General features: G+C 44.9%; 1 protein-coding gene across 3 annotated transcripts in view; it reads right to left on the reverse strand.

Moving 5' to 3' along the window:
• The window catches only part of LOC137625405 (zinc finger protein OZF-like), a 119,130-nt gene that overhangs the window by 24,201 nt on the left and 77,847 nt on the right, over positions 1 to 17,082 (reverse strand). Inside the window, exon 3 of one of the 3 annotated variants that reach the window (XM_068356294.1) lies at positions 10,740 to 10,856. The exons of 1 other annotated variant lie outside the window; for it this stretch is intronic. Coding sequence is in view for 1 of the 2 variants with exons in the window: in XM_068356293.1 (XP_068212394.1) it covers positions 9,287 to 10,651 (1,365 nt within the window). In the remaining variant the exon portion in view is untranslated. Of the gene's footprint in view, positions 1 to 8,190; positions 10,857 to 17,082 lie in introns of those variants that run through there. One more of the 3 variants, XM_068356293.1, reaches the window with a different exon arrangement.

The following is a 17,082-nucleotide window of genomic DNA, read 5'->3' on the forward strand; positions in this document are numbered from 1 at the left end:
CATCAGAGGGTTCCTCATCCGAAAACTGATGAGGAAACGGCAACGGAGTGGGCAACGTCTGGCTCGCTGAGTCCGGTCGCACTGGTGGATGCGTGACGGAGCCGGACGCAATATCATGGAACTGCTGCACAGTCTGTGAACTGTCAACAACCATGGGTGCGCGAGGAAGCACAGCGTCAACCCGAGACTGTCTAGACCGTCTGGGTTGTACAGTCAACACCCTACCGGGTTGCTGAGGTTGACGCACTGCGTCAAAACAAGTCACCTCTGCTGGTTGTTGAACGTCCTGAACGTCAACAACCACCTCCGAGCGTCGCTTAACGTCAACGTGCGGCTGGCAACCCACACTGGGTCGCATCGGTGGAGGAACCACCTCAACTGGCAGACGCGAGTAGGTTACCTCAGCGTCAACAGGGCGCACAACCGACCGGTTGGAAGGTTGTTGGCCAGAAGGTTCGGTAGCAACCTTCTCCGCATTAAAGTCCTCTATCAAGGACGCAAGCTTGGACTGCATGTCTTGCAGCAAAACCCATTTAGGGTCTACGGGAGCAGGTGTGGCAACAGACGGGGTTAGGGACTGAGGCGGTACCGTTTACCATCCCTGAAAGCCTTGTTATGCGTGACATAATTGTACAGCAAAACTTCAAAGGCTCGAAAACAGCTGTGAAGTTGACCTGTAAACAACTTGGAGCGTCTCCTGGCCAGGCGCCAGGGAGAGTCTACGAGAATTGAGAAGTCTATCTGGGCAGAGGCATGAACTCCCAAGCCGAGAACTTCTCTCGTGTCATATCAGATTCTCGCTCTATAAACCAGTTTAAAAGAAGGGAAAGCAAAGGCTGTATCCCCCAAACTCCTCCTGGTGAAAAACCAGTCGCCTAGCCAACGTAAAGCTCTCTAGGAGAGCGAGAGAGCACTAGCTTAAAAACAACGGCTTCAAAGTAGCTAGGCCTAGTGTAAGCTCTGACGTTTAGGCGAACGAGGAGCAGCAGTTACAAAAAGATCCGGACAAAGATCCTTAAAAAAAAATCATCATGATTTAATTAAAGTCCATAGGAGGCTAAGCAGCTTTAGGCTCCTCTCCATCTGACAGAGTCCTCAAAGGAATATCAGTAGGAGGGGGAACAGCAACTTCCTCATCTACAGGAACCTTGTCCGATAAAAGCCGAGTCTCAAGCAAGGGAGAGACCTACCGTGGTGGCAATGCTTTACAAGCAGAGTCCACACTCACTGGTGCATTAGTAGCGGACCAGAACGCAACGTCATGTAACTGCTTGACAGTCTGTAAACTGTCAACAACTGAACTGTCAACCACAACAGGTGCGTGAGGACGCACAGCGTCCCCTCGAGACTGCTTTGACTGCCTAGACTGAGCAGTCAAAACAACTCTAGAATGCGGAGGTTGACGCACAGCGTCAAAACAAGTCAACTCCGATTGTTAGTGAACGTCTTGAACGTCAACAGGAGCATCAGCAAGTGGCCTAACGTCCAAATGCGGCTGAAAAACCACACGAGACCGCATCGAGTGTGGTTCTAAACAACCTGACTGACGTGACTAAGCTACGCCAACGTCAACAGTAAGCACAAAGGAACGTTAGGTTGGCTGAAAGCCAGGATATCGATGAGATAAACGGCTAGACTCAACGGACTAATCGGCAGAATAGTCTTCCATAAGGGAGGCAAGCATATACTGCATGTCTTGCCATACAACCCATTAAGGATCAACGGAAATGGTTGTGGTAAGAGATGAGGGTAACGTCTGTGACCGCAACACTTTGCCTACAAAAAAAGACTCTCGGAGTCTGTGTTACGCTTTTGTTAGGCGGCGAGCAGTTATCCGATGACTGCATAGGGTCAGAGCTGTCCTAATGGTTGTAACCAGGACGCTGGACCTGTCCTGAAAGGACTGACTTTCGCTTAAGGGCTTCGAAACCTTGTGACAGGTTTCTTATGCGAAAAGCCTTCGGATGACGAGGAGAAACAACGTCTCTCTCGTCTTATGGTAGGGGAGATCTTGGTAAGATACACCCGATACCATAGAGGGAAAACGTCTGTTCGTTGGTCAAGGCCTCTCGAACCCATAAGTCGTTTGACATTACTTCTCCCCTGGGCTTGGGAGCATGTAAGAGGTCCCGGACTAGGTGAACGACAGGCACGAACAGACGAACCCTCGGACGCAACACTGTAACACTTTGCGCATATCACTTTATCACTTCGATTTTCTGTTTTGCACTTATTTCACTGAAATCGAAACTTTTACTGATTTCTACCTGAAACACGCAATTCTACCCTTCATTAAAAGGTAGTAATTGCGAAATCAGTCGTATAATGCAAGCTCATTAATACCAGCAAAAAACAGAAAACATATTTTAAGATAAAAAAATCAGTGGCTGAGAAAGAGACTAAACACTAGTTCATATAACTACGTTTTCAATCTCTCACCGCACATAGCCTGGGGACGAGAATAAAAAAACTAAAACGTTTTATCCTTCCTCCCCGTACAGCGACTAGGGACGAGAGTAACTAGAGAACAACGTTACCCGCTTGAACGGAACGTTTTCTCTCCTCTCTCTCCCTCCGTCTCTATATCTCTCTCTCTTTCTCTCTTGATTTCGCATCTAAGAGAAGAGCCCAATTATATTTCGTCAAAAAAAAATGTTATTTGACTAAAGGAAAAAAACTGAAAGGTTTTTCAAATAAAAAGTTCCTTTAAAATAGAATTTAAAACAATTAAGCTAAGAAAGAATGAACAAAACGTCAGAATCGATTTACTCTTACTGCGTCAAAACAAGTCACCTCTGCTGGTTGTTGAACGTCCTGAACGTCAACAACCACCTCCGAGCGTCGCTTAACGTCAACGTGCGGCTGGCAACCCACACTGGGTCGCATCAGTGGAGGAACCACCTCAACTGGCAGACGCGAGTAGGTTACCTCAGCGTCAACAGGGCGCACAACCGACCGGTTGGAAGGTTGTTGGCCAGAAGGTTCGGTAGCAACCTTCTCCGCATTAAAGTCCTCTATCAAGGACGCAAGCTTGGACTGCATGTCTTGCAGCAAAACCCATTTAGGGTCTACGGGAGCAGGTGTGGCAACAGACGGGGTTAGCGACTGAGGCGGTACCGTTTACCATCCCTGAAAGCCTTGTTATGCGTGACATAATTGTACAGCAAAACTTCAAAGGCTCGAAAACAGCTGTGAAGTTGACCTGTAAACAACTTGGAGCGTCTCCTGGCCAGGCGCCAGGGAGAGTCTACGAGAATTGAGAAGTCTATCTGGGCAGAGGCATGAACTCCCAAGCCGAGAACTTCTCTCGTGTCATATCAGATTCTCGCTCTATAAACCAGTTTAAAAGAAGGGAAAGCAAAGGCTGTATCCCCCAAACTCCTCCTGGTGAAAAACCAGTCGCCTAGCCAACGTAAAGCTCTCTAGGAGAGCGAGAGAGCACTAGCTTAAAAACAACGGCTTCGAAGTAGCTAGGCCTAGTGTAAGCTCTGACGTTTAGGCGAACGAGGAGCAGCAGTTACAAAAAGATCCGGACAAAGATCCTTAAAAAAAAATCATCATGATTTAATTAAAGTCCATAGGAGGCTAAGCAGCTTTAGGCTCCTCTCCATCTGACAGAGTCCTCAAAGGAATATCAGTAGGAGGGGGAACAGCAACTTCCTCATCTACAGGAACCTTGTCCGATAAAAGCTGAGTCTCAAGCAAGGGAGAGACCTACCGTGGTGGCAATGCTTTACAAGCAGAGTCCACACTCACTGGTGCATTAGTAGCGGACCAGAACGCAACGTCATGTAACTGCTTGACAGTCTGTAAACTGTCAACAACTGAACTGTCAACCACAACAGGTGCGTGAGGACGCACAGCGTCCACTCGAGACTGCTTTGACTGCCTAGACTGAGCAGTCAAAACAACTCTAGAATGCGGAGGTTGACGCACAGCGTCAAAACAAGTCAACTCCGATTGTTAGTGAACGTCTTGAACGTCAACAGGAGCATCAGCAAGTGGCCTAACGTCCAAATGCGGCTGAAAAACCACACGAGACCGCATCGAGTGTGGTTCTAAACAACCTGACTGACGTGACTAAGCTACGCCAACGTCAACAGTAAGCACAAAGGAACGTTAGGTTGGCTGAAAGCCAGGATATCGATGAGATAAACGGCTAGACTCAACGGACTAATCGGCAGAATAGTCTTCCATAAGGGAGGCAAGCATATACTGCATGTCTTGCCATACAACCCATTAAGGATCAACGGAAATGGTTGTGGTAAGAGATGAGGGTAACGTCTGTGACCGCAACACTTTGCCTACAAAAAAAGACTCTCGGAGTCTGTGTTACGCTTTTGTTAGGCGGCGAGCAGTTATCCGATGACTGCATAGGGTCAGAGCTGTCCTAATGGTTGTAACCAGGACGCTGGACCTGTCCTGAAAGGACTGACTTTCGCTTAAGGGCTTCGAAACCTTGTGACAGGTTTCTTATGCGAAAAGCCTTCGGATGACGAGGAGAAACAACGTCTCTCTCGTCTTATGGTAGGGGAGATCTTGGTAAGATACACCCGATACCATAGAGGGAAAACGTCTGTTCGTTGGTCAAGGCCTCTCGAACCCATAAGTCGTTTGACATTACTTCTCCCCTGGGCTTGGGAGCATGTAAGAGGTCCCGGACTAGGTGAACGACAGGCACGAACAGACGAACCCTCGGACGCAACACTGTAACACTTTGCGCATATCACTTTATCACTTCGATTTTCTGTTTTGCACTTATTTCACTGAAATCGAAACTTTTACTGATTTCTACCTGAAACACGCAATTCTACCCTTCATTAAAAGGTAGTAATTGCGAAATCAGTCGTATAATGCAAGCTCATTAATACCAGCAAAAAACAGAAAACATATTTTAAGATAAAAAAATCAGTGGCTGAGAAAGAGACTAAACACTAGTTCATATAACTACGTTTTCAATCTCTCACCGCACATAGCCTGGGGACGAGAATAAAAAAACTAAAACGTTTTATCCTTCCTCCCCGTACAGCGACTAGGGACGAGAGTAACTAGAGAACAACGTTACCCGCTTGAACGGAACGTTTTCTCTCCTCTCTCTCCCTCCGTCTCTATATCTCTCTCTCTTTCTCTCTTGATTTCGCACCTAAGAGAAGAGCCCAATTATATTTCGTCAAAAAAAAATGTTATTTGACTAAAGGAAAAAAACTGAAAGGTTTTTCAAATAAAAAGTTCCTTTAAAATAGAATTTAAAACATTTAAGCTAAGAAAGAATGAACAAAACGTCAGAATCGATTTACTCTTACTGCAAAGTGAAACCGTGATACACTCTCTCTCTATCGTAACGATAGAGCGCATGTTGAACGTCCTGAACGTCAACAACTGCGTAGCATAAATAAACTAAACGTTAGTTCATCTTTGAAAACAGTACGAAGACTATCAAAGAAATTCTTTCATAAAATATTACATTTAAAAAGTTTTAAATCCTTAGCTCTTTAAAAGCTAATTACGATATAAAGGGCTGAACGTTGATTAACTTCGGTTTCCAAGTTAGGACCGCCTACTCTCAGGAAAGGTCTATATAAACAAAACATTAAAATTATTTTTATATGTTTATAATAAATGGAAAGTTAATCGAAGAGGCCTAATAAAGGCGGAGAGATATAAAATATATAGAGGAAAATCTATAACGTGATATAATTACTAAAAGCCTAAACACACTTCCGTCTAAGGGAAGGGTTGGCCATTTAAAAGTGAAAGAAAGTCCATACTCTCTTTGTCACCATAATTAAATCTATCCAAAACGAGTTCAAGATTTAAGATGAAGATAAAACACCTGCATAGCGAAAGCTCAAAACTAGAATAAAGTACTTCACCAATTAGTTGTGAAAAAACTCCAGTTTAGCAACAGCGAGTAAGTACGTCTTGTCGATAGCTCGACAGAGAGAAAATTGAGTCTTTGTTTACATTGAGTACTGGGTATCTGGACGACAGATGGCGCTGTTGGGCACACCCGCAACCTGTGTAGCGATCGCTGGCGAGTTTTTACCGTAGAGTTGTCTGTCGGGCAACAGAGTTGCAGCTATATAATCACCGGCTAAGTTAAATATTGAAAAATTGTAAGATCTCGTGCAAATTCCATTGAACAAAACTGAAAACTGGATGCTTCTCAAAACTAAAAGAACGGAGAACATTCACAAAGACACACGAAGTAGATAAATCCAATCTAAGACGTTTGAAAAGGGCCTTAAGCAGGAACTTATATATCTCAGCATATAAAATAGTTTCTTCTCATAGAAAAGAAAACATAGAAACTTAATATTATTCGAACGCGTTCTAGTCACCGATAATTCTCTGGATTTGCACCAATCAAAATATACATACCACTGTCTTTGATAAGGACTATTGGTAGAAGGTCTCTGGGAAACTAAAATAGACAATCTAGAGGCCCTAAAAATTTTGTTTAGGTGCCTGCCTCAACACATAAGTTGTCTGGGTAAATTGGTCCCGAGAAACAACCTTCTTGGGTAACTTAACAGCAGAAACCACAGATCCACAAATTATTTCCTCTGAGGCCAATAAGGAGCAACCAGTCATCCTGCAGACCAATGACACTTGATTGTTAATCACCTTCAAAATCTCTGAGAATGGGGGAAATACATAAATGTCAAGGTTCGACTAGTCCCATTCCATGCCAACAGGATCCGGTACTCAAAATGTAATTCGATCACCAAAAGATAGTCGACTCACTAGTGAAGTTTCATGCGAACATCAAATCCTCTTTGGTTTCATCTTTATTTCATCTACTCGGCAATCAAAACAATTGCGGCGATTACAGTAATCATGCAGTCGTTAGACTGACCTACACCAGCGGACACAGCGCAGACTTTTCTTGGCCCAGTTTGTGCATTTGTTTGACCTTCTTTTCCTCCGGTTTGTTTGTTTGAATTTCCAAAAAACGCAATGATACAGTCGCCAGGAAACATAGCTATCGGACAGGGATTACTATTAACTGTCTCATCACAATACAGACACGCATCTCTGGCTAATCTATTGCGCTGTGCATCACACTGGGGTAATCTTGGTGTCAGGGTATCTGAGTGATGTATCTACTGTCGCCGTTTATCATCTTGCTGTAACACCCAGATGAACTGGGTACTATTCTGTACACATTGCACGACTCTCTTATCCCGAGTGACGCAAACATGTGAAGCTTCCTGTTGTGTTTTAATAATATCCAAAAGGGTCCACTTTGTATTCTTGCTCATACACCACTTGCTCAACACCAATCACCACTGGGATCACAAGAACATGGAAAAAGAAAGGAAGTTACCTAACTTTCGGATCAGCTCAAAATTCCTGGAAAGAGAACACAGAATTGTGGGAACACACAAATTTAAAGCAAACTAAAGCAAATAAATTACTGCAACGCTTCTTTCAATGTTTGCATTCTTAAAAGTCAGTTATATTCAAATAGGATACTTTGGAAAATAATGTTGAATATTAAAAAAATAAAATGAATGCATCAAGGCACACTAATAAAAAATAAAATGATCACAGTCAATATATTACAATATTGTAGTGCAGGCTTCATAAAAAAGTGCCCAAAATAACCTCATGAGATGTAATAAACTTTGTACATTGAGGTATCAATAAAATTCCTCTAATTAACATGATATTGTTTTTAAATCTATAAGCAAGTTTATTATATAGTTATACAAAATTTATTATACAAAAGAAAAAAGGTACAGAAAATTCCCTCAAGGTAGACTAAATAACAACAAATCTTACACTTCTGTTAAAGAGATGTGGTTGTTTGTGATAGTGCTTGTGGAAATAATGACACTAATACAGTACCAATATTAAAGATAAATACAAAACATTAATTTAGTGTAGTTTCACTTAGTCTAGCTAGTATGGACATTTAATCCCTTTGTTAAAACTGTTTCCTCTTCTTATAAGGACTTTACAATTTCCCTATTTTCTTGCACCTTTCCTCCTACACAAATCTTCATGCTTTGACAATCTAAATTTCAAATTATGATATAAGTTTTCCCATACATTGCACTACAATGGCTATACCCCCCCCCCCCCCCCCCCGCATCAATTCTATTATGTCTTGTGGAATAACTTAGAGAAAATACTTTGTCGCAGACATTTCACTTGAGAAGGTTTCTACCTTTGTCTTAACACCTTATTTAGTTTCAATCTATACCAAGGGCGCAATGGGCCCGAGCCTAGGGTCTACGGTTGCACCTCTATGCTCCACTAGCCTTGTATCCGAGGGTTCTTTTCAAGATGGTCAACGTTCCCTTGATGGCAGCAATCTGCAACCCACTTATGCTTGGCCAACTTCGTATTGCCTGAAGGTATTGCCTCAGGTTTTTCTTCATAAGTCCTGTTGCCCCCACCAAGAGGGGCATTATTCCTATTTCTTTCAGTTCACATGTATTTTTTCAGGTCAGTTTTTAGTTCATGGTATTTTGTGCCTCTAGGCTTTATTGAGTACTGTACTGGGTACTGTCACATCTATATTCTTCGCTGTTTCTTTTTCTTTATTCCAGATCACAATATCAGGTTTTATAGCATCTCCTTCCATATATCTTCCTGTTTGAATTACCTAATCATAAAAGATGGTAATGATCCTATTGGAGGTAACTGGATGTGGTTCATGCTCCCATACCTTATCTTTTACTTCAGTTTTGTATTATTTACATATTTTCCAACGTATATATTAACAGATTGTATTGCGGCAAGCTGTGTAGTGACCATCTGCAAGTAGAGTCTGGCAGGCTGAAACCAGATGACTAACATACTCAATTGCTGCATGACAAAACCTACACTGGTTATTTCCCGATGTGCCCTAATCTGATGTTCCTACTATTTTCTTGAAGCGATTTGTTAGGAGAACCTTGGTCTCGTGCTCCTCTTATTTTCCCAGGTGGTAAATCTGACTCTCTGATTTGTCCTCAAATACTCTGCTTCTACGTCTGTCCGTTGCCCCACCCCTCATATCTTGAGTAGGTGAAGCACAGGAGGAGTAATTTAATACTTTGAAACTCTAGTTATTCTTTTGGTTCCTTGCCTTGATGGATGCTACTAGGGCCTTGGACCAGGACTTTGCTGACCTGGTGGAGATCCCTGCTGGTTGCTCATTGCACCGGTTGCTCCACCGAATTGAGGGGACTGCTTTATGTTGGTCAGAACCTTTCCAGCATCTTTGCTTATTGTTTAACATCTTTTTTCTGAGTTCCTCATCGTCCACCGCTTCTTATTTCATTCGAAGCCGTTACCCCGATTCTTCAATGTGAGGGGCTGTGTCCATTTGCAAGCTGGGGGACGCACAGGATGGCCCAAGGAGAAGGTTCATCTGTGAAGTGTGAATTCTAAAATGTCTGTTGAGATCACTTTTCTGAGCAAATGCTTTGCCACATAAATTACACTTGAAAGGCTTCTCACCAGTGTGAGTTCTATAATGTTTGGTGAAATGACTCTTCTGAGAAAATACTCTTTCACAGATATTGCACTTGAAAGGCCTCTCAGCGCGGTGAACGCTAGAATGACATATTAGATTACCTCTTTGAGAAAATGCTTTGCCACAGATATTGCACTTGAAAGGCTTCTCCCCAGTGTGAATTCTATAATGATTTTTTAGATGATTTGTCCGAAAAAATGCTTGGCCACAGACGTCGCACTTGAAAGGCTTCTCGCCAGTGTGATTTCTATAATGTTTTTTCAGATCGCTTTTCTGAGAAAACGCTCTCTCGCAGATATTGCACTGAAATGGCTTCTCTCCAGTGTGAATGCTATTATGCATATTAAGATTACCTTTCTTAGCAAATGTTTTCTCACATATACCGCACTTGAATCGCTTCTCCCCAGTGTGAATTTGAATGTGGGTTTTGAGATGAGCTCTCTGGAAAAAAATTCTCTCACAGAACTTGCACTTGAATTGCTTATCCTTCTTTGTCGTATGAATTTTATGATGTTTGAGGAGGTTGATTTTCAGCACAAATGCTTTGTCACAGATATCACACCTATATGTCTCCATAGTATGAACTTTATGATGTACTATGAAATCACTTTGTAAAGTAAATATTTCTCCGCATTCTCTGCATACATACCGGCCTTCAGCGTCCATCTGCATGTGAGTGTTGAGGTTAACTACTGCATTATATTGTTTCTCTCCCACACCAACATCGGTGTCAGTTTTGGGATCATTGTCTTCACATAGATATGTGTCACAGTCACTGTTTTCGATCCTCTCTTCTTTAATCGTAATCCCCTCCTTGTCGTCTTCCCCTTCATCACAGTCCTCTTTCAAACCTACTTCCGTCCATACATAGGTATCTACTCTTTCATCCTCTTCGTTGGGCTCCTCTCTGGAACTTTGTAAATCCTCCTCACTCGCCGATACATCATCGTGAGAATATTTCGCGTCCCTGTCGCTCGACTCGAATATTCCTGGCTCAGTTTTCAATTCTATTTCTGGCTTTATGAAAAGAATGCCATCCTCATAAAACGAATCATTTTCAACCGAATCATCCTTTTCCAGCTTGACTGCAGGAAGCGAAGACGAATCCTCACTTTCGCTGTTCATTGAGGATTCTGAGGATTCAGAATTCCTCATCTTATCCCTGTCACAAGATGACATCCTCTTTAATATTATCTTCCACAACCAACAAAGTGAAAGTTAAAGCTAATCTACCTATTATGAGAAAGCATACTTAATACTGTCTTACAACATGAGCCAAAAGGGACCCTTCCCTTTTCCCAGTCCTGTATCCCTTGCAGATATCTCCAGGAGTTTTCACAATCTTGCCACAAGAGTTGGATGATTATTTCTTCTTGGATGAAAACTGAAATGACAGAGAACAACTATTATTGGAAAAGGGAAAGGTGAATATGTTGCAGTTTTCTTAAAAAAAAAAAAGGACTTTTCAAACAAAACTTCATTTGTTTTTGTTATATATTTAAAGGCTATTAAAATCTCTTCCCACACCTTAATGCAGTTACACTTGGTACACAGTCCAGAGTTATTTGATATTAATTTTTCCTAGCACTACAAACCAGAGTCCTTTATTAAAAGAACATACAGCCAAGCTGGAACAGTTGGTAATTCATTAACAAATAGCAAACAACAGGTGCTATGTGTGGATGGGTAACCCCACTCGATTTACAATTATTATTGTTATTACTTGCCAAGCTACAACCCTTGTTGGAAAAGCAAGTTGTTATAAGCCCAAGCACACCAACAAGGAAAAAATAGCCCAGTGAGGAAAGGAAATAAGGAAATAGATTTAAGATATATGAAGTAATGAACATCTAAAATAAAATATTTTAAAAACATGTTATTTTCATTAGTAAAATAAATTTTTGAATATACTTACCCGGTGATCATATAGCTGTCAGCTCTGCTGCCCGACAGAAAAACCTAAGGACAAAATACGCCAGCGATCGCTATACAGGTGGGGGTGTACATCAACTGCGCCATCTGTCGAGCAGGTACTCAAGTACTCCATGTCAACACAGAACCAATTTTCTCCTCGGCCCACTGGGTCTCTATTGGGGAGGAAGGGAGGGTCCTTTAATATATGATCACCGGGTAAGTATATTCAAAATTTTATTTTACTAATGAAAAATGTTATTTTCCTTAGTAAAATAAATTTTTGAATATACTTACCCGATGATCATGTAGCTGTCAACTCTGTTGCCCGACAGAAAAACCTAAGGACGAAATACGCCAGCGATCGCTATACAGGTGGGGGTGTACACAACAGCGCCATCTGTCGAGTAGGTACTCAGGTACTTCTTGTCAACAAGAACTCAATTTTCTCCTCGGTCCACTGGTTCTCTATGGGGAGGAAGGGAGGGTCCTTAAATTCATGATCATCGGGTAAGTATATTCAAAAATTTATTTTACTAAGGAAAATAACATTTTTCAATATTAATCTTACCCGATGATCATGTAGCTGATTCACACCCAGGGGGGTGGGTGGAGACCAGCATACATGTTAACATTAGAAGCTAAGTATCCCGTATTTCATTTTAGCAGTTATTCAAAATAACAAACATAAAATAAATAAGTACCTGGTAAGGAAGTCGACTTGAACCATTACTCTGCCTTTTTAAGTACGTCTTCCTTACTGAGCCTAGCGATCCTCTTAGGATGCTGAGCGACTCCTAGGTGCTGAAGTATGAAGGGCTGCAACCCATACTAAAGGACCTCATCACAACCTCTAATCTAGGCGCTTCTCAAGAAAGAATTTGACCACCCGCCAAATCAACCAGGATGCGGAAGGCTTCTTAGCCTTCCGTACAACCCAAAAAACAACAATAAAAGCATTTCAAGAGAAAGATTAAAAAAGGTTATGGGATTATGGGAATGTAGTGGTTGAGCCCTCACCTACTACTGCACTCGCTGCTACGAATGGTCCCAGGGTGTAGCAGTTCTCGTAAAGAGACTGGACATCTTTGAGGTAAAATGATGCGAACACTGACTTGCTTCTCCAATAGGTTGCATCCATAACACTCTGCAGAGAACGGTTCTGTTTGAAGGCCACTGAAGTTGCAACAGCCCTAACTTCATGTGTCCTTACCTTCAGCAAAGCAAGGTCTTCTTCCTTCAGATGAGAATGGGACTCTCTAATCAAAAGCCTGATGTAATAAGAAACTGCGTTCTTAGACATCGGTAAAGCAGGTTTCTTGATAGAACACCATAAAGCTTCTGATTGTCCTCGCAATGGCTTTGTACGTCTTAAATAGTACTTAAGAGCTCTTATTGGGCAAAGTACTCTCTCTAGTTCGTTCCCCACCAAGTTGGACAGGCTTGGGATCTCGAACGACTTGGGCCAAGGACGAGAAGGAAGCTCGTTTTTAGCCAAAAAACCAAGCTGCAAGGAACATGTAGCCGTTTCAGATGTAAAACCTATGTTCCTGCTGAAGGCGTGAATCTCACTGACTCTTTTAGCTGTTGCTAAGCAAACGAGGAAAAGAGTCTTTAATGTGAGATCCTTAAAAGAGGCTGATTGAAGCGGTTCGAACCTTGCTGACATCAGGAACCTTAAAACCACGTCTAGGTTCCAGCCTGGTGTGGTCAACCGACGCTCCTTTGAGGTCTCAAAAGACTTAAGGAGGTCCTGTAGATCTTTGTTGGTGGAAAGATCTAAGCCTCTGTGGCGGAAGACCGCTGCCAACATGCTTCTGTAACCTTTGATCGTAGGAGCTGATAGGGATCTTACATTCCTTAGATGTAAAAGGAAGTCAGCTATCTGCGTTACAGAGGTACTGGTTGAGGAAACTGCATTCGCCTTGCACCAGCTTCGGAAGACTTCCCATTTTGACTGATAGACCCTGAGAGTGGATGTCCTCCTTGCTCTGGCAATCGCTCTGGCTGCCTCCTTCGAAAAGCCTCTAGCTCTTGAGAGTCTTTCGATAGTCTGAAGGCAGTCAGACGAAGAGCGTGGAGGCTTGGGTGTACCTTCTTTACGTGCGGCTGACGCAGAAGGTCCACTCTTAGAGGAAGAGTCCTGGGAACGTCCACTAGCCATTGCAGTACCTCGGTGAACCATTCTCTCGCGGGCCAGAGGGGAGCAACCAACGTCAACCGTGTCCCTTCGTGAGAGGCGAACTTCTGTAGTACCCTGTTGACAATCTTGAACGGAGGGAACGCATACAGGTCTAGATGGGACCAATCCAGAAGAAAGGCATCCACGTGAACTGCTGCTGGGTCTGGAATCGGAGAACAATACATCGGGAGCCTCTTGGTCATCGAGGTAGCGAAAAGATCTATGGTGGGCTGACCCCACAGGGCCCATAGTCTGCTGCAAACATTCTTGTGAAGGGTCCACTCTGTGGGGATGACCTGACCCTTCCGGCTGAGGCGATCTGCCATGACATTCATGTCGCCCTGAATGAACCTCGTTACCAGCGAAATCTTTCGATCTTTTGACCAAGTGAGGAGGTCCCTTGCGATCTCGAACAACTTCCTCGAATGAGTCCCTCCTTGCTTGGAGATGTACGCCAAGGCTGTGGTGTTGTCGGAGTTCACCTCCACCACCTTGCTTAGATGGAGGGACTTGAAGTTTATCAAGGCCAGATGAACTGCCAATAGCTCCTTGCAGTTGATGTGAAGTGTTCTTTGCTCCTGATTCCACGTGCCCGAGCATTCCTGTCCGTCCAGTGTCGCACCCCAGCCCGTGTCCGATGCGTCCGAGAAGAGACGGTGGTCGGGGGTCTGAACAGCCAATGGTAGACCTTCCTTGAGAAGAATGCTGTTCTTCCACCACGTCAGTGTAGACCTCATCTCTTCGGAAATAGGCACAGAGACTGCCTCTAGCGTCATGTCCTTTCTCCAGTGAGCAGCTAGATGATACTGAAGGGGGCGGAGGTGGAGTCTCCCTACCTCGATGAACTGGGCCAGCGATGAAAGTGTCCCTGTTAGACTCATCCACTGCCTGACTGAACATCGGTTCCTTCTCAGCATGCTCTGGATGCATTCTAGGGCTTGACTGATCCTGGGGGCCGACGGAAAAGCCCGAAAAGCTCGACTCTGAATCTCCATACCTAGATAGACAATGGTTTGGGAAGGGACGACTTGGGACTTCTCTATATTGACCAGGAGACCCAATTCCTTGGTCATATCCATAGTCCATCTGAGATTCTCCAGACAGCGACGACTTGACGAAGCTCTTAAAAGCCAGTCGTCCAAATAGAGGGAGGCTCTGATGTCTGCCAAGTGAAGGAATTTGGCCACATTCCTCATCAGTTTGGTAAACACAAGAGGTGCCGTGCTTAGGCCAAAGCACAGGGCTTGGAACTGGTACACGACCTTTCCAAAGAGTCTGGATGGACGGGGACATGAAAGTATGCGTCTTTCAGGTCTAACGAGACCATCCAGTCTTCCTTCCTGACCGCTGCTAGGACCGACTTCGTCGTCTCCATTGTGAACGTCTGCTTGGTGACAAAAGCATTGAGAGCACTGACGTCCAGCACCGGTCTCCAACCTCCTGTCTTCTTCGCTACCAGGAAGAGACGGTTGTAGAAGCCAGGGGATTGATGGTCCCGGACTATGACTACCGCTCCCTTTTGTAGCAAGAGCGACACCTCTTGATGCAAAGCTAGCCTCTTGTCCTTCTCCTTGTAGTTGGGAGAGAGGTTGATGGGAGAAGTTGCTAGAGGGGGACTGCGGCAGAACGGAATCCTGTACCCCTCCCTTAGCAACTTCACAGACTGAGCGTCTGCACCTCTGATCTCCCAAGCTTGCCAGAAGTTCTTGAGCCTGGCTCCCACTGCTGTCTGGAGAGGTAGGCAGTCAGATTCTGCCTTTTGAGGACTTGGAACCCTTCTTCGATTTGCCACGATGACTGTCGGCACGGGTACTCCTCTGCTGGAGGTTCTGCCACGAAAGGGCGGGATGAACCTAGACGCTGGTGTGTCCATCCTAGGTCTTGGCACGGAAGGTAAAGCTTTGGCCTTACGTGCGGAGGACGCCACCAGGTCATGGGTATCCTTCTGGATCAACGAGGCAGCCATCCCCTTGATCAGCTCTTCCGAAAAGAGACACTTGGAAAGCGGAGCAAACAACAACTCCGACTTCTGACAAGGAGTGATCCCAGCCGACAAGAAGGAGCAAAGATGTTCTCTCTTCTTAAGCACTCCCGACACGTACGAAGCCGCAAGTTCACCGGACCCATCCCGAATGGCTTTGTCCATGCTAGACATGATAAGCATGGCAGAGTCCTTATCCGAAGGGGAAGTCTTTCTGCTTAACGCTCCCAAACACCAATCGAGGAAGTTGAAGATCTCAAAAGCACGAAAGACTCCCTTCAACAGATGATCCATGTCAGAAAAGGACCAGCAAATCTTAGATCGTCTCATAGCCAGCCTGCGGGGAGAGTCAACCAGACTTGAGAAGTCGCCCTGGGCAGAGGCAGGAACTCCCAAGCCGGGTTCCTCTCCCGTGGCATACCAGACACTAGATTTGGAAGCAAGCTTGGTAGGCGGAAAGATGAAAACAGACTTTCCCAGCTGCTTCTTGGACTGCAACCACTCTCCCATAACCCTCAAAGCTCTCTTGGATGAGCGTGCGAGTACAAGTTTGGTGAAGGCAGGAGCTGCTGACTGCATGCCCAGAGCAAACTCGGAGGGAGGAGAGCGAGGGGTTGCAGACACAAACTGTTCCGGATACAAGTCCCTGAACAAGGCAAGGACTTTCCGAAAGTCTAAGGAGGGAGGCGTAGACTTGGGTTCTTCTAAGTCGGAGTGCGGATCGTCCAAATGCGCAGCTTCGTCATCAGATACTCCATCATCCGAAAGCTGAGGAGGAAGTGGCAAAGGTGGAGCAGAAAGCTGAACGGCTGAATCCGGCAGCACGGGTGCATGCGTAGCTGCTGCGGATCCAACATCATGCCGCTGCTGGTCAGTCTGCGAGCTGGCAACAACAAAAGCAGAGTGCTGGTGCGTGGGAGGGACTGCCGTGGGTTGCGGAGCATGCCGCATGGGTTGCGGAGCATGCCGCATGGGTTGCGGAGCATGCCGCATTGTGTCAAAACACGGCAACTCGACAGCACCTTCCCACTGCTGATGCGGTAGCTCACGCATGACAACGGAGGGTGCAGCATGAACATGCGTCTGGCAGGGTGGACTGCGCATCGGTGGTGGAGCTCTCACAGGTGGAGTGTGGGAGCAGGCAGCCGCAGTATCTGCTGAGCGCACAACCGTGGCAGGTTGTAGGTTAACTGGTGCAGTGTCAACCTTCTCAGCACGATACTCCTGCATAAAGGAAGCAAGCTGAGACTGCATAGTCTGCACCATGGACCACTTAGGATCTACCGTGGTTGGTGCGGCAACAGACGGAGTAGTTGCCTGCTGCGGAACCACTCTACCTCTCTTGGGAGGTGTGCAGTCTTCGGAAGACTGCGGCGAGTCCGAACTGACCCAGTCGCTACACCTGGGCCGTTGGACTCGCTCGGAAGGGACCTTACGCTTGAGAGGTCGTGAGACCTTGGTCCAACGTTTCTTCCTCGAAACTTCTTCCACAGACGAGGAATGATAGGGCTCATTCGTCTGTTGGTGGATGGGACG

This window comes from Palaemon carinicauda, chromosome 32, assembly GCF_036898095.1.
Source record: "Palaemon carinicauda isolate YSFRI2023 chromosome 32, ASM3689809v2, whole genome shotgun sequence".
Taxonomy (NCBI): Eukaryota; Metazoa; Arthropoda; class Malacostraca; order Decapoda; family Palaemonidae; genus Palaemon; species Palaemon carinicauda.